Source organism: Anabas testudineus, chromosome 22 (assembly GCF_900324465.2).
Source record: "Anabas testudineus chromosome 22, fAnaTes1.2, whole genome shotgun sequence".
NCBI classification, from domain to species: Eukaryota; Metazoa; Chordata; class Actinopteri; order Anabantiformes; family Anabantidae; genus Anabas; species Anabas testudineus.
In genome coordinates, this window is record NC_046630.1 from 8,068,129 (window position 1) to 8,090,176 (window position 22,048).

Genomic DNA, 22,048 nt, shown 5'->3' on the forward strand with positions numbered 1-22,048 from the left:
TTAATTTGACTGAACTGAATTTCAGCATAATGACTGACCTTGAGTGTGAGTTAAACATAGTTTGTACACTTAGAAGACAATGAGAATGTGGGCTTTGTATGGTAAATTAGGTAAAACGTATATTTATTATTTGCTATAGTTAAAAACGCTTTCCCCTTTTTTTGTCTTTCCATTTTCTGAGCTGTCAGGTAAATATATTTTTCCTTTTATCACTAAACTGCAGCTGTTTGCACTCAAACTGCAGAAAATAATTTAATATAGGAAAGAAAATGATTAAAAATAAAGTATTAATTCACTGTAAAAACCCTAGAGTATGTAAAGTAGTCTGACTTTCCTTCACCTGGACCAACAACAACATAACCATAAAATTCTCCCTGACTATTACATTTGTGAATCTTCAGAAATGAAAGTAGATATTTGTATACCTTGGCTAATTTCTACTCTTCACAGTCTTCCACAGGGGCTTTTAGTCTAAATGAATTACTCTACGCTGACAGACAAGCATTGAGAAATACTTTTGAAGACACACTTTAGTTATTAAAACTGTAAAAGTGACAAAACCGAAATTCCTCGTTATTTTGTGCTTTTACTCCCGCGGCTAAAGACCCAAAGGTCCCTGGATGGTGCTGCTGCAAAGCTCAGCAGTACTATTGCCATAAAAGGCATCTTCAGATCTTAACTTCATGTCCATTATCCCTGCAGCAATCTGCTGACTTTTGGACCGTGGGGCGTTGTGGTGTCTATAATAAAACACATACAAATATCTGAATTTGGTCATATTTTCATATAGCTATTAGTCTTTTATCAGGTGTCAGTCAATCAATCAATTCATTCTGTAAGTCTGACAAATACCAAACTGATAGTTTAGTACATGACAGAAGTGGAAAATGAGGCAGATGGTTTGTACTGTCATGTCAGTGTGAGTGTTGTGGTTTGTTTTAGCAGCTTAAGCTGCAGAGGAAGATTTAATATCAGATCAAATGACAACATAGTGGGCCTATGTGTGAAGTAGCTTTACTGTGGCTTTGCTGATTTAGATTGGTAATCCAACATATAATCAATAAACAGCCTACATCATTGTATAACAATTTAAAAAGTTGCACAAAGTTTAGCTGCAACACTAAAAAAAAAAAAAAAAAAGACAATCCAGTAATTCAATACAGACCCAGACTGTTCATGTGAAATGGGTCATCCTGCACAATGAGGATGAGGAAGCCCTACGTGGAGCTCTGTCTCTTCCTAATAAGTATTTTTCTACTGATTTTTTTTTTTTTGTTTGTTTCTTTCTTTCACTCGAGTAAAAACCTGAGGGCCTCCTCCACCCTGGAGCGCACGGCTTTGCGCGCTGCTGTTCTAAAATGGAAAATATGGCTGCGCGTAAAACCACAAAGTCTCCGAACCGACTAATGGTGATCTTTCAAAGATACGACGACTCTTCTCCAGCTCGGTGATCCTCTGAGGTGACGTTGGGGACCGGGAGGCGAGAAAAGGAAAAGTGCTGCTGGAGCAGTGACGTGATCCGCTGCTGGAGGGAGGGAGGGGAGGGAGGAAGAGGGACGGCCGGACTCCATTAAGACCAAGCCTGCGGGAAAACTGGGATACTTCACTTCTTCAGCGAGTTCTTCGGGGGGATTTCTTTCTGTTTTCAGCACCGCAGAAAGACTTTATTCATGATTTAAACACGGGGGGACTCGTTTCGAATCGTGTAGTCGGCTGTTTTAGCGTCTTCTTGTTGTTTTTCTTTCGTCTTTGTGAAGGTGAGTCCACAGATTTCTAATGTTCGTCCTCGCAGCGTTGCTCGCTCGCCGCTGTGAAACACGTATTTGTTCCCGTAGCGCTTCTCTTACGCTTCACCAACGCGGCTTGGAGTAACTTTATGGTAAAATGGGCCCCGTTGTTCGCTTTTCTGCGCAGCTTCTTGGTGAACTTAGTTGTTTAACGACCGACTGCGTGAGTGTGCGTGCAGCCGGGGAGCAGCAGTGCGGGCTCCGCTCAGATAATGAAGCCCTCCGCCTATTTGCACTGGAGCCTTTACCGTTACTTTTAACAGGTGGACCGGCACATTTAGGATCATAAGCTGCAGAAGATCCGTGTTGAACTTGTGGCCGCGGGCCTATAGCCTTTGTTCTGCCTTGCTTATTGATTACAGGCCAAGTCTCCACTGGACAGCCTCAAATCAGAGAATGACAGACGGGATGTAATGTAACTTTGTGGCACATTATTCCACTTATTCCCACTAAAGATGAGGACAGAGGCATGGTGATGGACAAACAGGAGAGTTTATCTGGTATTTGGGTCTGTTAATCCATTCATAAATCATCCTAGAGGATCAGATGTTCCTGAATCAGCGCTGGTTACCTCAGCTGTAATACTTCCATAGTGGTGTGCCATACTGTTGGGTACAAGTACCTCTTATTGGTAGTATGACTACTGTCAATGCTAGGATGGGAAAATACTCCAATGTCAGCCTAAAGGTAACTGTACTGTAGCAAAATGCATCAGAAAAGTATCAGAAGGGAGGATGAACCCTGGGCAGCATTACTGATCATTCTCATCCATTGTACTCTACACAGTTCAGCATTTAAAGTCACTGATGTGTAAAGAAAAACTATTTATGGATAAGAGAACTATGTCAAAAATGCCTTTTCTCCAATCCAGTGGACTGAATGACTCAGAAATTGCTGCAAATCATTACATTTCCGTGTCCTTCAGTCTTTCCGTAGCAGTAACTACTCCACATGGTCACATTAAAGTGACCCTCTACAGGATCTTGTGTTGTACTACTCTAAAGATGGAGGACTTGCATAAGAGCTATAACTCAGGAAGACCGGATCTTACATTTCCCATAGGCATAATTCAAGTCAGTGGCATCTTTAAATGTTTTTCAAGAACACAGCCTCCACTCTAGAAGCTGCTTCTCCACATCGCACAGATGTTTCCTCAGGATGAGTGGTATCCATCGTTGTTTGTATATCAACTTGAAAATGCAAAATCACCGCAGTGCTCCTTTAACGAGGGTAGCTGAGGTATCACATAAAAGTCTTTCTTGTCACAGTGTTGGGGGAAATATCAGCCCCGTTTTGTATAAACGCTATTATAATTAGCACAGCACGTTGGTGCCTAGTGCACTTTATTTAATTCGTTTGGCTTGTTCATGGATCAGCACAACAGTTTGATGAAGTAATAAAAACATTTTGAATGGAAAATCTTCATCTGTAATGTAAAAAGCAAGTATATCTGTCAGATACAGTAAAGGCAATGGAGTGTGTGCATATGGAGGGTAAATGAGAAGGATACATTTAATAATAGACTTTTCTTTGAATGTTTGAATGGGCGTTTTGCATTTATTCTTCTTTTCTAAAGGATGAGAATGTGTATCTAGACCCTTTCCCCCTTCTGACTGTGGGTCTGTTTCGCAGGATGGCGCTGGACGGGATCCGGATGCCCGATGGCTGCTACGCCGACGGGACATGGGAACTGAAGATGCATGTCACTGACCTCCACAGGGATGTGTCACTGAGGGTCACTGGGGAAATCCACATTGGCGGAGTGATGCTCAAACTAGTGGAGAAACTTGGTATGTGCACATGCTGCTGTCACACAGGGTCAGAACAGCTTATGGTGGCTTATCTAAAGTGTAATAAACAGACTTGACGTGACACATTTTAACATATGATATCAATGTTACCCATCTGCGGTGAGTCTACAAATACAAGATAGGTTATTAAAGATATTCCTCTGAGAAGTGAGATTCCTCTAAGTGAACTCATCTGTGGATAATATGAATGCTGGCCAAAGTTAAGAGCAGACATCTCCAACTTTGTCATGGTTAAAGTATGTCTGTCTCACAAGTGGTGTGAGACGCTGTATGACACTGGAGGTTCGGGGTCTGTTTAACGATATGCCATATTACTGTATTTGGAGAAGAAATGTTTGTTTGCTGCTTTTCCTGTTTTTCAAATGAGCGTAAAACTGTCTGATGTTGCTTGGTACCATCACAGACAGGGGTTAGCGCTCCACTCTTTTAACTTGCATCAGCAACCCAAGGTTACATTTATTGTGGTGCTGTGGTTGTGCTGTTCTTGACATCTGTCACTGTATGTTTTTAGCAGGTAACCACCATAGTGTAAAATAAGTTTTTAAAAAGCCTTGATGACATCATCAGGATGATCTTTTATATGCACGACAGACTAGCAAAAACTGGTTATATTAGTACGAAGTTACTGCTGAGTGAATTACTTTTGGATTTTATCCTTTACTTTGCTATAATATATGTAGTTATGCTGTGATCAGACAAAGAGCACATGTACCCTTGGAAAATATTCCCAGCAGTATAGAGAAACCATACACAGATTCCCTCACGCCACTATATCATGCACTTTTCTGTAACTACAGTTATGCACTTGACAAGCTTGTGTGCCAGTAAGCATAAGAGTCCTCTGTTCCAGCCACTTGAACACTGCACTGTTTCATATAGGCTGGGGAAAGGTCAGCGGTGGTGGCAGTGTGATTTGGGAGTGACAGTGTGTTGTGTGTTGGTGGTGCCTAAATGCTCAGCATTCCTGCAGCACTCCAAGGTTTTATTCCCTGCCCATGCTCCTGTTTTTAGCTCCTCTGTTAGAGCTCCACATAATTGAAGTCTTTGTACTCTGTGGTTGTCTGTGCTGAGCAGCGTCTTTGCTAGGCAAACGCAGTGTTGCTGCCGCATGTGGGACGACATGGACTCGTTGGTCCTCCCACGTCACTCCGCTCAAGTTCCCGGCTTTATCCATTGTTTGAGTTGTGTTCATGCTTTTTGTTAAGGTTTGGTTGAAGGTTGTGCCTTTTCTTAACATGACACCTTTGCTGTGGGGCAGTGTGAGGAAAAGCTTTCTTTCTTGAAGAAGATAGCGGTGAGGTGGCATGTGGTCTAGATTGGATATATTGAGGTGTTTGTTGGCTTTTGTTAGTATATTAACAGGATATAGACGTGCATCATTTGTATCACTGCTTTTACTGTTAAATATGTTTAAATCTCCTTCTTGTCATGCTACTAAAACTATTACTGTACTTAATTTAGCATACGTATGCCTCGATTGATCCAATAGTAATAGACCCTCTTACTAACTTCTTACTATGGAGCAGTTCTGTCAGTTGCATTAAACTGCTATGCGAGTGTTTGAGAGTATTTTTTCCTCTTGACTGGTTTTACAAAGTGAGCGTGGGGGCATTTGGCTGCCATGTCCCTCCTGTCCTGAGTCAACAGGTTGTTTTTACATTTTAATCATTAACCTGCCCACGACATAGGTTTTCCACATGGCCTCCCACTGCAGGAGACTACAGCGTTCACAATAAACACAATAAAGTCCGCTAGGAAGACTCGGCACAGATATGCTTTTTGATAGTTGAGAATTTTTCGTGTTCATTTTGTGTCTAGACCAAGCTCACAAAACCCTTTAAAGTAAAAAAGAAGTAACAAATGAAACATGTTTGTTTCACTGCAGAGCTTCTCAACACCACACCACATTATGGCCCAATGGCAATTCTCCACCTTCTTCCTACCACTTAGCCCTGACCCTCTGTTTTGTGTCACATGGACACATAATGGTTTGGTATACAGTCTGTGCAAATGAATGAGGTACTTACTTAAATTAGGGAGAACACTAATCAATTATTATGTGACACTGCTGTGTGGAGTAAATCAACTCTTTTCTTGTCAGTAACCTGCTACCGTACGTCCCACATACTGTGCCTGTGTAGCTGTCACTAAACACCTCCTAAGTGCTGTCTTGGAAGTGGTGGTTATACATAGACACTGTACATACATAAATGTACATGAACATATTTATGGTTCTCTGAGAGGGGGACCCCCCCCTCCACACACACACACACTCCAAAATGAAGGACCTCTTGTGATTCAGTAATTGCTTTCCACAAGTCTGGCACTGCTGTTTTCTAATATCCTGAACATTTGCGGCTTTGTGCTGTTGTATTACCGTGAACGTATGTTTGTATAAACACTGTACGTGTTGTAGTCAGCCGTCTTCTGCAGGACGGCCAGTGTTCTCATTAGTAGTACTTGTGCATGTGTTTCCACACGTGAGCGGGGTTGTGTAGGCTGGTGGGTGTGTCTCGTCCACATGTACCCTGCTCCCATCGTTAACCTCTTCCTGTGGGTTTCGGGTCTTCTATCCACATTGCAGGCTAAGATGACCTTTGATAATGGATTAAATAGACACATGCCAGGAAGGCACTTCGTTATTGATCCCAGCAACCAACACTGCTTCCATTTCCCCTACAGCCCGTCAGTAGGACAGTATTTAAAGCCAGCTGATTGACCACCTCCTGGTTCCCTGCTTCTGTAATCCTTTCATCCCTCTCTTTCTTTCCATCATTGCTGTTTTCACTGACTTTGTTGATGTTTTTCGAAAAGTGGCACTCTCCTCTTTAAAAGCAAGCATTGGGCCATTTAGGGGGGAAAACAAATATTGCACAAACAACATTAGCTGGTGGGAATTTTATTAGATTTAAAGGGATTGTTCAGATGTTACGTGGCTTTTAGGTCCGACAAAGTGCAGCTTACAGTAAGTGCTTGTGTTATCGGTGTTTCACACACATACGTTGTTGCTTTGCATGTGGAAAAGGTGGAAAGGCCGACTTTACTTGGTGTGTAAATGGAGTCTGGGCTACATGTCAAGGCCCTTAGCTGATTGTGAAAACCATAGTAGAGGCTTGAAATAAGTAGCATATGCTAGCAGAAATAAATGATGGGTAGGAATGCTGTTGCACTTACACTGCTGGATGTACCGTGGGGGTGTTGGCTCTGCTTAGCTTCACAAAGACAGCTGAGGGGTAGAGACACATGAAAATGGGAGGGAAATGGAGTCGGGGAGGGGGGAGGGATGTGTGTGTGGACCGAGGAAGGCCTGAGCGCTCTCTCTTCCCTCTGTCTCCCTGCTTGTTGTGACGTTAGCCATGCTACTAGAATTCCATAAAAGTCTTCGATGAAACAGGAAATGACTTCCAGGGTTTGGCATGTTGTTCTCTGGTCATTGCCGTCATTGCTGGATTCTCTGCTGCCTGCTTCATCCACCCCCCCCCCCCCCCCCCCCTCTCTCTCTCTCTCCGCCTGTCAAACCTTCCTTCTTTTCCATTCTCCCTCGTTCTCTGTTTTCACCCTCTTCTCCTACTCTCTTCCCATCTAAATGTACTTTGTGGAAACTATTTTTATATTGTTGTCTCTTTTTGGGGGATTAGCAGCCATGTTTTCATATTTGACACAACCCAGTCCCTTTAGCAAGAGGGGAAAAAGAAGTCGATCCAAAAAAAAAAGACAACGCGTACTGTTCATTTTCTCCCGGCTTTCTGATTCGGGTTCATGTGCTGACTGTTCAGTGTTCCATAAATAGAACTTGAGCAAACTAATTGGTCTAGCGTGATCGTTCAGGTGGTTGTTTCCATTGTGGGGCCGGCCGTTTTTGGCTGCCATACTACCAGCCGACCACAGAGAACTTTCCCTGCGTGTCATAAAAACCTTCTGATTTGTATTTGCAATGACCTATATACTCAAACATTTGGTGAATGTCATCATCCCAAATTCATTTCAGTTTTATCAGAGTAAAACATCAAGTAGGAAATGTATTTAAAGTTAACTGAAGGTTCTGTTGAGGGACATCTATAACAAACCATCTGTAAGCCACATGAGGTTCAATTTGAACATAAAGGAGACCTTAAACTTTCCTCTGAGTAATTTCGGTTTAACTATTTAACTATTTGAATTCTGTGTCCTTTTTACTGAATGGCTAGTTGCTAGACCAAAGAAAGAGATGGCCTCCGTTTGACAATGTAGTGCAGATTTCATTAGGAAACAGATGCGATTTAACACAGGATGTTGAGCTTCCTCTGGGCTTTTTTTATACACCTTCTCCTTCTGCCTTCCTTGCGTTCCCGCCTTCCTGCCCCCTCTGTGTTTTTTTATTTTTTTTATGAGTATGATTCTTTTGGGAGAAGATGGATCAGTTCCTGCAGGCAGCGAGATGAAGAGCTAAGATATCTGTGAACACCTCTCGCATCTGTATCTTTAATATCACACGTCAGTGCTGCATTTCCCTGACAGGTGGCTATGGCAACTCTCCCTTCCTCTCGTCATCTTGCTATGACACAAAGTTCAGATATATCTCTGTCTCTAATGAGACTCATTGATAGTGACAGTGGAGCCTTCCTTACGTCTGGCATTAAGACGGGAGAAATAGCCTGCCAGCCTGTGTGATTATCCTGCTCTCTAATCTCTTTGACAGGAAGTAGTTAGCCTAAGTAGGGGTCCTGCCCAGGCCAGAGCTTTCCTGTTTCACTGACAAGATGCTGCAGTGATTGTGCTGTTCTGCATTCGTTCTGGCACATCTACACCCCTGACCTGTTAGTTAATTACTTACGCATTGTACAAGAAAGAGTTAATGTTGAAACAGAACTAAACGTGACTTTGACTTGGTTTTCATACAGTCCTTTGATACTCAGCTGCTGAAGGCTCCAAATATCACATTATACATTATTTGCTACAGGTTGGAGGTTCACTCTTCTGTTTATGAGGAATCGTTGTGTGATCTGTGCTAACTGTGTTGTTGTTGTTGTTTAAACAATTGTATTTGGCATCTTAAAAATGCACTGGAACAATCTTTTATGGCTTCTTTGGGAATCTGTTTGCACCTCTCGCCTTGCTGTAGCGGCAGGCAGGGCAGTGAATCCAGTGGAAGGAAATGTTATAGCAGCACATTGTTGTTGTAACAAAACACACCGGCGGGTCAATGGAGTAAACTGATCTGGAGTTTTTGTTTAGGTACTCAGCCCATATTTCACTCATTTAAACCTGTTCCCTCCTCACCGAGACATACCGATGGAGTATATGGTGCAGAAAAGCAAAAGTACTCTTTAAGGCAGTTGTGACAGAACATAGATTGCAGAAATAATTCTACTAATGAATTGCTTGTTTTGATTGAATTTTATGGTTTAGCAATATTTTGAACACGGTGTATTCAGATTGTTTATTTAGTTTAGCCAGCAGTGAAACAAAACACTAAATATATAATTTATATATATTTAGAAAAATAGAAAAATAATAATCAAATGTTTACAGTTTAGTTTACAGACAAAAGGCTGTAACTAGAAAAATTTGTGTCTTTTTCTTTTTCTTGAAAATGATGAATTGATTATCTGATTAGTCTGTTTATTTATTAATTGATCAAGTAGTTCCACCAGCGCTCTAGATATTTCAAATATTTAACCTGGAAGCACACATGCACATCATCATGTGTTCAGATGTGCTCTATTAAGTTCTTCTCAGGGTTTTCTAGAGAAATACAGCTAAAAGTTGAGGAGCAACTCAGCTAAGAATTTAACTTGCAGTTGAATCACTGAGATGATAAAACACAGTCCTAAGGGTAGGTCCGGCATAATGCATGCACAGATATTGTCTGTCATTGATCTAAGTCTCAGAGTTACTTAGTAATGTCATTATTCCACCGGGTCCCTGAACACTAAATTGCATAAAGCTGTGTCAGGTTGGAGGGGGAGTGCCCCCACTGTTTTGGTGTGTTTGGATTATGACACAAATGGATACAAACTATCTGTCTCTAAGGAGGTTTTCTCTAATAGCCCTCCTGGCCTCTCCTAATGCATCAAAGCCAGCACAGTTGCACTCTCCTCTTACACTAACAGGCTCTAAGCTTCTAAATATCCTGTTTAGATTATAGATTCAGTACATCACAAGTGAATTCTCTTGATTTACTTTCTGTATTTTCCATTCACTGATGCAGAACCTGTTCAGCCACACCCGCCCTGTAAGCCTTCATAAATTTTCCTCCAGCTCTCAGCTTGTCCACCCCAGCAAAGCAGGCCCATCTAATCTTTTGGAGCACTCAGCTGATCTGACATGTGAATCATGATTCATCAAAGCTCTGAACTGAAGCCTGAATGTTAGTAGCGCGTGGCAGGTCTTATCAAAGAGCACAACCACAGCTCATCCCATGTTCCTTATGTTTTATTTGTAGGTAATTTGGTAGGGCTTGTGTGTGTGTGTGTGTGTGTGTGTGTGTGTGTGTGTGTGTGTGTGTGATGTGTGTGTGTGTGTGTGAGTGATAGCACCTTATGTTCTGAAAAATAAAAGTCATCTAGATTTACACTGGGGTGTGTTTGTGTGTGAGAAGTGGTGGCAATACACTATAAAATCAATAACACGTCACATTGTCCCCCGTCTCCTTTTAAACCAGCCGTAACCTTCTTTCACATGAACTGTGTACCAGTAACACATTACACAACCTCAGCTAACCTCCTGTTTCTTATTTCACCGGCCTAAAAACTTAATGACAGCATGTGTCATTTTGTCTTCATGCTTTGCCTGGTAAAGATGATATGTTTCTGAATTTGCCTATTGGCAAAATGCAGTTCTAAAAGAATTGTCTTGCATATTTAATGGCTGTGAAAAATGGCCTTGAATATTGGCAGGAGGCTGAGCTGTTTTATAATGACAGACTGAAATAAGCTGGTTCCTAACATCTTTCAACTCTGTCTGTCAATAGAGAGCATTTGAGTTTTTATGGTATTGGTTAGAGAAGACCTGAAAGTCAGGCAACGTGAAGTGCTGCTAGAACACTCTTACTTGTGTATCCAACAGAACAGATGCAATAGAAATATGACTTCTGGATTATTATCTGTTGATAATTTGCCAAGCTGAGCTCAGAAACATTTTTGTCTGCTGTTTGAATGCTGCTTATGTCTGGGTCGCATATGATTATGGATATTTTGAGCTCTGTGCATTGTTTTGAGCACAAGACAAAGGCTGTTGACTTCACTATATCGCTTGAATCTTTTACTGTGAACCTGCATATGATTATCTTATGTCTGCCATACAGACATTGTCATCACCTGTCTGTATCGAAACCTGTTATATACATGTTGCATATCTGACACTGATAACATCTAGCTTTGTTACATGAGGACGTAAGTGCCTAAAGGCTATACAGTAAATATAATTTCTCTATTCCTATTTGTCAATACCAACCTTCACCTTGCACCATACAAGGAATATAAATAGTAACAGACTTTCATGTTAAAGGGGGGATTAAACTGCGTGTGTGAGAGTGAGTGAGAGAGCTAGTGACAGTAAGAGAGAGAGTGAGAGAGAGAATAAGACTGACAAACCTGCAGCTCTGTGTCTTTGTTGTGTATGAAAACAAGTTGCCACCTTGCACCGCTGCTCATAAGGCGCCAGCCACGGGTCACCAAGGAAACAGCGTGACTAGCTTCACCCGACTGTGATTTTTTTATCAGCTGATGGTTGAAAATGACAAAGCCTTGCACAGAATGGCCGGTGCTTATTACTGATGGCCAAAAGCTTGGCTCTGACAGGTAATGAAAAAACGTTTTAGAGAAGAGGCTCACTGTTTCTAACATGGTGAAAATGTCCTGACCTGTAAGCGCATGCTTTTCTAAATCACCTCTGTCGGTGATGCTACAGATGACCCTGGATTTTGCTTGAGCCATCAGCTGACTGTCATTACCATGCTGGTTAAAGGCTAGAGAGGAGTTAATGACTCATCAGTTAAACACAGAACAGCAGATATTTCTTTACTCCTAGTGTTGTACCTTTGTGTCACATCTTGGTATGACTGCAGGATCTCCAAGTCAGCCACAGGGGGAAACTTAGAAACGAGCAAAATGAAATTGAAAACAATGAGGCAGAAAAAGCTCTTTGATGTAAAAAAAAATAATGTTCACAAAACAATAAACCTGTATTGTTGAGACATGGGGTGTCCGCTGCCAAATCTGCGTGTGTGTGTGTTTTCAAATCTATGTTGGCAACAAATGGGTGTAGACACAGAAATCTCCTGTGATGGAGAATGTTTGAAAGAGGATCGAATTGGACTTGGTGATCAGATGTAATTTTTTTTTTTTATGTTGACTTTCTTGTGACTCCCTCTCATATTGCCCGTGCTCCTCCCCTGTCCCCTGCTCATCCTGCTTTCCTGTTTCATGCCCCTTTTCTCACTGCTTGCTTCCCATCTTCTCATCTGTTGTCCCATCCCCTCCCCCTCACTGACAGACATCCATAAACATATCTGCCACCTAATGTAAACACCACAGACTGATGGGGAGGAGGCGGAAGGAGGGACAGTTCAGCTTCCTGTATTTTCCTAATGAAAACTCGCAAACAATGCCACATTTTAACAGTTTTTTGTTGTGGTTTTATTTCTTCTAGAGTATTGCACTATTGTTTTAACTTCCAACGTAGTATGTGCACAAAAAAAAGGAAGTGGTTTTTGTCAAGACCTGTGGTGGTGATGGTGGTAAATGAAAAAGACTGTGTATGACAGAATTTATGGATTCATTTACCTTGTTTAAGTGCACACACAAAGAGCTAATCTATTTAAAGGATGAAGAAGAAAACCCTGCCCCTGCCTGCACACACACAATTTCTGTATCATCTTTCACGTCCTGCAGAGGTCATAAAACATGGTTTTCCCATTCTGTCTCCCCTGTCTTTCAAACCCTCCTTGTAAACACACACACACTCAAACTCATCTCTCCTGTAAGAGGCTGTGTGTCTACATTAAATGCACCCAATTACTTAGCCCCCCCCCCGGCTCCTGCATTACGTCAGACTTGGCAATCTGTATTTTTTATATTTTTAGCTAAGAGATGCTATTGGCCTCCTCTCCCTCTCTCTCTCTGTAGACTGAGTTACAACCTTGTTACTGAAAGAACCCAGTGGATGCCTAACCGAGCTGCCCTTGACCACTCGCAACACATTGAACCACTGCTTAATAATACAAACAAGGCTGAACGAAAGTGTCTAGTAATGTTTTGCCAATGGGACACGACAAGCAAACAGTGTAGCAGGAGGCACTGAGAATGTGTTAAGGGTAACTGAGACCAGCCAAGATTCAAGGCCATTCATACCTTGCCACAGACTGTATGGTGGTCATACATGCTGAGTATGAGGACATTTGTATAGAATGTGGCCTGTGGTGTAGACCTGCGAGCCAAATGTTAATGCTAGCAGTTCAGCGTTGCTCCCAGACTGTAGAAATTACATGTTTCTAAGAGGAAAAACTGTGAGCAGAGTTATGAAAATATATTCAGGTTTATTTTCAGTTTTTCTTTTCTTACTCCCTCTCATTTTTGCAGCCTTTAATAGCTGCAGTGTGCTTAAGGGAGCAATTGCTCTGATGTTTAAGCAATGAAGTTGTATTCTGCACAGCTGAGGCATCAGAATAGAGCGATGACAGCCAGACCCCCTGCTGCTAGAGTAACTCACACAGGGTCTCAGAAAGAGAGCTTGGAATGTTTTCACTGAAGTACCAAGTGTTTGCCTGACGGAGTAAACAGTATAAAACCCAACAGCTTGACAAACAACTCATCCCCGCTTCCATTCCCGCTGTCCTAGTGTTTCACAATGACATCTGCATTGAGATGCTGGTGGTCACTCTTCTTCTCATTCTTTCCTTTGCATCTTATTCACCAGTGTAATCTCCTCCTCATGCCACTTGGTTTTCTTGGTTCTAAGGAGCCAATGTGTTGTTTCACCAACTCGGCCACTAATCTCATTCATTCAGCTTTCAGATGTGATCAGCAGGAGAGTGTTGACAGTGCACATGTTTGCCCCGGTGTGAAGTTAAGGTCAGGGAAAACAATAGCAGCACATGGATACAGAAGGACAATCGAGGTTTAGGTTACCATGATGGCAAGCAGTTTGACAGATGAAGGAGGCCAACATAGGGTAATACTCAGTATTGTTGCCATCTTCTTTTCAGAGTTAGCAGAAGCAATGAGCAGCAGGCGGTGTTGGATTTCCCAAACCGCCATGTTGGTTTGTTCTGCTGTTTGCTTACCTTGTATCAGCCTTAGTTTGTCCATTACTGGCTGTGTGGTCTCTCATGTAAAAGTAGATGTCATGTAAAATGTAAAGAGTGGATGGAAGAGAGGATTTTTTTCCCACTATTTTTGCTTTAATCAGTCTTCACAGTATGAATGATTGGAGCAACCTGTTGGTGTGAGTGTGTGAATGGTGATGAGAGGACACTTGTACAGTGCTTTGTCCATTAAAAGAGAAACATTTTAAATAAGTACAGTCCATTTAAACCTTTAAACAAACTGCTGATACTGCTGAATAAGAATTTTTAACAGTTTCAGTAGAACACTTTGATTCAGGATGACTGAGCAAACCAATGTCTCTGTCTGAACCCAGTGACTCAGTGAGAGGAAAGAGAGAGACCAAGAGTGAGACACGGGATAAGCTACAGAAGCAATGAAGAGGTATGTGGGTGGAGGAAATGAGACACTGCTCAGGGAAGTGCCTTCTTGGACAAATGCCAAAGTAATGACATCACTACTTGGGGGTCATCTGAAATGATAAGATGCTATAAACTACAGGCTAGTTCACTCCATGTCGATGAAATGGTTATATTCTGCTAATGAGGCATTTACATTTTACACTTGGCCATAAGGCAACATGTGCACAGCATGGGGTACATGTTAGCATCCTGCCAGCTGGCCTGTTGTTTATTTTGACTTGCAGCTTAACATACTCAGATATTTTGTGAATGTATCCCACTGAAGATAAATAGATGTGACCTGGAAGTTGAGGAACTGTTGCTCTTGACCCCCTCTTTGAGTTTTAGAGCTGTTGCTTTTGCTTTTTCATTTTCCTATTTCACTTTGAAGCGATGAGCAGCTCATAAACAACTTTAGCCCATAACTCCAGAGCAAGGCGACCTGCAAAATAGCTGCTCTGAGTTCCTTCAAATCCCTGCGGTTTTCACCTTCCCCTTGAAGTCAGACACACACCATGAGATCCACAGGTCTGTCCTCATTGTGCTGAGCCCCTGCAGAGCAAAAGCCTGGGAGCTATGTTGGGTTTTGGGTGGCTTGTGTCTGCTTTAGAGAGATCACAGTGTGACCTGGGAACAAAGAGGGAGGTATGAACCTGATATCCCCACTGTGTCACACAAACAGTCACGTCTTTCACACACTCGCTCGCCTCCTTCCCACTCACTGATGCATTGACTGCATCATCCCAAAACCCTTCCCTTTAACCTTAAATGTGACCCTGGACCCTCGAGGGATATGTATGGTGAGCTCATGTTAGTACAGTATTATGGATACAGATTTGCTCCCCTAACACTTTTTCTTTGCCAACAATATACACTGTCCGTCCAATAAAAAAAAAGTCACGAACTTTCATATTTCATTGCCTTTAGCTTTAATTACTGCACAAGTTCACCGTGGCATCGTTTCGATAAGCTTCTGCGATGTCTCAGCATTTATTACCGTCCAAAGTTGCATTAATTTTTTGCCAAGATCTTGTATCAGTGATGGGAGAGTTGGTCCACTGTGCAAAGTCTTATCCAGCAGAACCTAAAGTGCCATCAGGGAAGAATAAGAATAAATCCATTGATGGAATTACCTGGTCATTCAGTATATTCATGTAGTCAGCTGACCTCATTCTTTAGGCACATGTGTATTGTAGTGTGCAGCTCTTTAGTTTTATATATATATATATATATATATTATATTCGGTGCCATTAAAAAAATACACCTAAATATTGTTTTGCTGTGTTTTCTATGATAGTGCTGTAGTTATAACTAGCTTCACTCTACTCCTTTTCTCCCTTCATAGATGTAAAGAAAGATTGGTCAGACCATGCTCTGTGGTGGGAGAAGAAGAAGACATGGCTGTTGAAGACCCACTGGACGTTGGACAAGTACGGCATCCAGGCCGACGCCAGGCTGCTCTTCACACCACAGCACAAGCTCCTGCGCCTCCAGCTGCCCAACATGAAGCACATGAAGGTCAAAGTCAACTTCTCGGACCGCGTCTTCAAGGCTGTGTCTGACATCTGCAAAACTTTCAGTAAGTGAAGTCGTTTACAGGAGGGCAGGCAGAGCTGCCAACTTATTTTTAGAAGTGACGTTGAAAGCAGTCATGACGAAAATGGGTGATGAGGTGTGAGTGGCAAAGACCTATGGGAATAAATAGTGGATGGTGGGTCCAGTCTTGCTGATGAACTCCATCCTGCTCAACCAAAAACTTCCCTTTTGTAATGCTGTTTTTGGAAATGTGCTGGAAATGTTCGACATCAAACTTAACTAATCATGTCCTTCCTCTCACTTCTGTTTTTATCCCTGGCAATTTGTTTTGTTTATTAAACACAATGAGCCCTGCATGCCGGAGCGGTGTCTGCTGACTGGTAGTCCGCTGTTGGAGTTGTGTCCTTGGAACCTGGGCTCCATCAGTCTCCAACTAATGTTTAGTAAACAGAGATTATCAATCTGTCTCAGGCTTAAAACACAGGCATACACCAATGTACAAATTTATGTACATAACTCATTGTCTTGCTCACATTCTGTCTTACCCAGCATCACTTCTACTAATATCAGATCCAAATTTAACTAGCCCCCCCCAGGTCAGCCTAGTAGTAACCAAAAGTCTCGCACACTATCCATATCTGCTATCACTGGCACCACACCACTCTTTTCAGAAATATGTCAGAGGTCACACACTGGATGTCAGTGACCCCTAACCTGCTAACATCCTCTTTTTCTAGGCTGGTTTGGAGAGGAGGAGGTGCAGGTTTGGAGAGCCCCCACCCATATAAATACCTCATAAGGAAGGTCACACCTGTTGTCTCTGTCACTCGATTGTGTACAGCAGACAGGATCAGGGGTTCTACTGGCGGCTCATATGTTTTTATTGGATTCTTCAGGTAGCACTCAACCTTGTTTTAAATTTGGAAGGAATTTTTTATTCCCCAAAGGCTCAGGTTCACAGTGAAGTTCTATAAAGTGAACAAGAACAAATAGTATATTTTATTGGGTGTAAATATACAAAGAGGCTGTTTTTGAAGGGAGGGAGGCGGGAGAAAGCCAGTAAACTTTTTCTGGGCCAGGACTTGACCCGGAGAAGGGGAAGTGTCTGCTGCTTCTGTAACAAAATTTATTACAGCTTCAGAGAAATTCAGGACACATTGCTTTTGGCTGACTTAGCACGTGACAGGATGTTGCAAGTTGTACCATAGTTCTAAAAGCCCCTTGGTGTGATGTGCTTCCACTGTTGATTTAGTTTCACTGTGTATTAGTGCTTAGAAAAAGTAGAACTTCAATAACTGTAACAGAGGATATGACATGTCATGCTGACATGACTAACTTATAGATGGTCAGGCCTGGAAGCATTTCATTTTATGTTATCTGTGCAATTGCAAGATACAATTTCCTGTAAATATTTTCTGCTGCAGGCCTGTGAGCTGCACAGCATCGAGAATCAGAGGCAACAGGAAGAGACGAGGCCTGTCCAACTGGCCTTGACTCCAGACAGCATTCAGAAAGGGCAGTGATACTGAAGAGAGAGGGACAGTGGAGGTTTTTTTTTTAATGATTAGCAAATTATCATTGGCTCCAGTTCTTCTTCTCAAACTAATTTGTCTGGAAGACATTCTTGCTCTAGCACGTCCAGTCAGTTGGTCACACAGAAGCAATTTCCTTTTCCAAAACAAGTTCCAAGTTTAGTCTTTAGTGTAGGATTACGCTGTTTTTGTCCTTGCTCACACATAGTTTATTTTGCTTTACTGCGCTCCACAATTTTCTAATGTTATTAGGCTGTAAATAAACACTTATTGTGTAATGTTAAGCTATAGTATATTTTACCACAAACCTTCTGTTTTTTCTGCTTTATCTGTTTCTTTAGCACAACTTACATTCTGACAATGAACATCCCATACAGGGTGCAAAGCATAGAAAATCAACATAACACTCCACGTTAAGAGCATAACGTGGCAGCTGTGCCCCGACAAAGACACAGTCCATCTGGACTGTCTGCGAAATAAGACGACTCGACAAAAGGTTGATTTACTGTAATACATGAAAATCACTCAGTTCCACTCCATTTTGACCTCTGATTTCATTTGGCAGCCCTTACATCCTGTGCTACGCTGCTTACTTGACAGTGAAGGCATGAGGGATTTTCCACTTTTAGCTGCAAGATAGCTTGTTTGAACTCTGTCGAAGATTTTAAGAAATTGTGTGCTTTTTCTGAAGAATTTACAGATAAAGGAGTTTTTTTATTTCAGGGTTTCAATCATCTAGACATGCTGTAGGCTTCATTTCATTATTGATTTACATCGTTAATCAAATATAAAAATAATAATATAATAATAATTGTGATTTCAATCAAGTTATCAGCTTTGATGTATGTAATACTGTACAATAATTGATTGGTTGGTTGACTGGTTGATTTGTAGACATAGGTATCTTTCATTGGTTAATGTGCATTTTACATTTTCATCGCTGTCAATATTTATGTTTGATTGCTAGATCTTGACAATGGCTGTGACAGTAAGGTGTATGCCACGTTTAGTCGTCTTTTATCACTGTACCCGCCTTAACAGTTGTAAAACCCAACTTTTTAAGTTTCAACTAATCAATTCACTTTACTTACTTCAATTATTTTTAGCTCTACATATTTTTTTTGTAAAGTTTACTTTCTCTAGCAAAGAGTCATAAGCTTGTCCTGTCTAGACAACTTGGGCCTACTTTTTCAACAAATTAAACATGTACCTACCCCCTCTAACAGAAGAGTGTTAGAGGGAGCTGCTTTTTCCTGTGAACAGGACACAAAATGTTTCCTTCACAACTGACTAACACATGACTGTGGACCTCGGAGCCTGAGGTGTTCTATAATGAGGCTACTGCAGTCAGCAAAGCACCACTTCATGATTTAGAGGCTGCTGCACATTAGTGCTGTGTGTGTTTTTTTTTAAGCTCTCCTTTTCTAGTAGCATTTCTAGTAGCATTCTGTGCTAAATATGAGAGGCAACACTAATACTTTAACTTGTGTCATGTGTCAGTGCTGCTCACGAACATTACAATAAGTAAAATAAAATACTACAAAGCAGGAAAGGAAAGTTATTTAGAGAATCAGTATCATGGAAAACAAAAGGCATAAGAGGAGGGGTGTTGTAATGTTTGGTCAGGGCATTTTGTCCTTCAGAAAGCTTTCTGAATTTGTGTAGGACTGTTGCTTCATCATTTTGGTTCTTTAGATTTATGGCCCATCAACCTGTGGTCTGCAAGAATGGCCTGAGTGTGCTGGCCACTGTTGTCATAACATAGGAGGAGTGTGGTTTGGTCTCATCTCCAACTCTTGAATTTAAACACATTATTATCCTTTTTGAGTGGCCTTTTATCACCTTTCCCGCCTCCTGTTTGGTAGATGAAGAATGTATGTCAGTAGTTCAATTCAATTCAGTTCAATTCAGGTTTATTTATATAGCGCCAAATCATAACAGAATTGTCTCAAGCCTCTTCACAAAATAGGGAAATGAACCTTATAAACTCAGAGAGAGGTGTACCTCACTTGAAAGTCGCTATGGATAAAGCGTCTGCCAAATAACTAAGTGTAATTGTAAATGGCAGAATTAGGAAGAATGCCAGCAGCTCAGCAAGTGGAGGCTGGAACATTCATCCTCCTCTCATGATAAAGAAGGACAAAAGGCACAAGGTAGTCGTCTTCTTGTTTTATTTAGTCTCCTCTAGAATAAATGCTTTATTTATTATAGCTAAGCATTGATTAGTCAGCATTGCTTCTCTTTACCAAAGAGAAGTATGCATGAGGAAAACAAAGATTAAATCACTCCTCTTTCATTTTTTTGCCCATGTAGGGTCTCCATCTGTTTGTACAGCAAACGTTAGTGCTGTAAAATTAGGCTGTGACGGTGTTTGTGATTCCTCTGTGGTTGGCCTTACTCACTGCAATGAATCATGTGTTCCAAGGAGTAGCTTTAACTCTTGAGCCCAGCTGGCCCTCAGTCAAGAACTCTCCTTTGGCCCTAAGCCTGATTATTGCCACAAGTCTGCTGGATGCAAGATTGGGATCTTATTGTCTAAAGTGTCATTTTTGCTAATGCAAATCAACCAAGCATTTGTAAGCACAGTAGCCATCGCTCACCCTTCCTTCTTCGTTCGAGACTGGCCACAAGTATGCGGTGAGTGTAGGAGCAGTCTTTCCTACCAGATCATGAATCTTAAATTGTCACTATAAACATACAATTCAACACTCAACCGAGTATGTCAGCAGAAATGGTCCATGTGAAAACTACTAGAAGAGTTTTTATATATATTTTTCCTTTTAGCCTGCTTTCATCACCTCTCTGTCTCTGTATTTTTAAAAGCATTTTTACTTTAGCAGACACGAACTCTCCCATCATGTCTACAACACCTCCACTCCCTTCATGGGAGTGATGAAAAAAGCATATCTGTCAATTTATTTACCCTTTTGCACTTCTGCACAGCAAGAGGAGCTGAACATACTAGCTTCACATGAACATATGTATTTTAATTTTGGATCCACTGGATCCCAAATCTCACAATCACAGAAAAGATGACATTGAAGATAAATATTTTTAGCCCAGTGAGTAATGACTTTAGAAATATTTTGTGATCAAAATATTTTCTTTTGAGCAACCCGTTTGGTCTATGGGTCAGAAGGGTCATAGCATGCTAAGAAGCGTTGACTCATTGAAATCCATTAAATATCTCTGCAGGTCTGCATGTGTCTCTGCGTATGTTTCCAGTATTGATAATGACAGAGGTCATAAACATTAACAGTGACATCGTAGTAAAATGCCACATGCCTCACAAAGAGACAGCCTATCCATGTACACCGTTTGATACACACTTCACTGTGTGTATTGGCCTCCTTGCACAGCTCAGTGGGGCTAAAGCTCAGCACCTCACATGGCTGTATAAGGGCACAGGGACTGTGCTCCACCACTGCAGCAGAGCAAGAACGAGAAGGGAGGGAGGCAGCAAGAAAGAGAGGGTGAGCTCCCATCTGGTAGTTCTTAAAACTCCTGGAATGCTTTTGCTTTAGTTACACAAACCAAACAAGCTTTCTCACCAAGCCAAGAAGTTCTCTATCCTCTTATGCTCGTGCTTTCTGCAGCACTCTCATCATCCAATTCAGTCAATATGCAACACACATTCAGACGATTGTGGAAAAAAAAAGAGAATTGTTACAGATCTTTGTTACAATACATAAAAATAAGACTTCAAATATGACCTCACCACTTAATTTATGTGAAGACTTTGAGAAAATCGAATCCAGCTAAGGATCCAGGTGTGCTTCTAGACTAACTCCATCTATTCAAGGCCTGACACATTCTGGCTGTCTCACTCCCTACATCAGAACTATCTCGAGCCTGTCTTAAATCATCATTGCTGCTACTGAGTGATGGTTCCCCGGTCTCCAACCCCACTGGAAGGAGGGAAGAGAGGGGAGAGAAGCTGGGGGAGGAAGGCTGCTCTGTTTTAGTCATTAAGTTTTAGTTTTAGTGTGGTGTCTCACTGTCTGATTGGAATCTTGCACACAGCTCTTCCATTAACTCACAAATGTAGTTCTTTAACACATATATACTATCTGTATATGTAGACTATCTGCTACTCACCAGCAGCAACTGAATCCTGGTTTTATGTGTGTGAAAGGGGTAAGAGGGAGATAGAGGTTAGGTCTGTCCTGTCTCAGTTGAGGATTACAGTTAAAGCAAGATATGTCGGAGCCCTGAGAAAAGGGATTTGCAATTTTCCACTCCCCATGTGCACAGCTGTCTACAATTCCTACGCATCTTCTCGATTTGCTTTCTCTTACTCCTTTGCCTTTTCTACCTTGAAGTTGTCTTAGCATTACAATAATGCACTTGTGGTTTATTCAAAGTGTGTTGATGAATCGGTACAAATTGTATGTTTTTACTAACTCTGTCAGTGTATTTATGTGGTCTTATGCATGTAATACAAGTAAGTAAGACAATCACTAAGCTGATGTCTTGACTGTGCAAGGCAGAGAAATCAGATCAGTTTTCAGCTGCATGCATATGTGGATTTCCCTTAACCAAGTGCATCTGAACTTATTATTTGAGAGACTTTGTTGCTTACGTGCACATAAACTTAGAGTTATCAAAGCCTGTCCATGATGGCGCAAGCCAAGGTTATGTTTATATGATAACAAATGAACTTTCTTCCTCTTTCT

At 41.5% G+C, this 22,048-nt stretch overlaps 1 protein-coding gene across 1 annotated transcript in view; it reads left to right on the forward strand.

Annotated features, from left to right (window-relative positions):
• Positions 1-1,562: 1,562 nt before the first annotated feature.
• The window catches only part of fermt2 (fermitin family member 2), a 35,073-nt gene continuing 14,587 nt past the window's right edge, over positions 1,563-22,048 (forward strand). The window contains exons 1-3 of the mRNA XM_026339526.1: positions 1,563-1,757; positions 3,420-3,577; positions 15,650-15,883. Of these exons, the coding sequence (XP_026195311.1) occupies positions 3,421-3,577; positions 15,650-15,883 (391 nt within the window). The 5' untranslated portion in view covers positions 1,563-1,757; position 3,420. The remainder of the gene's footprint in view (positions 1,758-3,419; positions 3,578-15,649; positions 15,884-22,048) is intronic.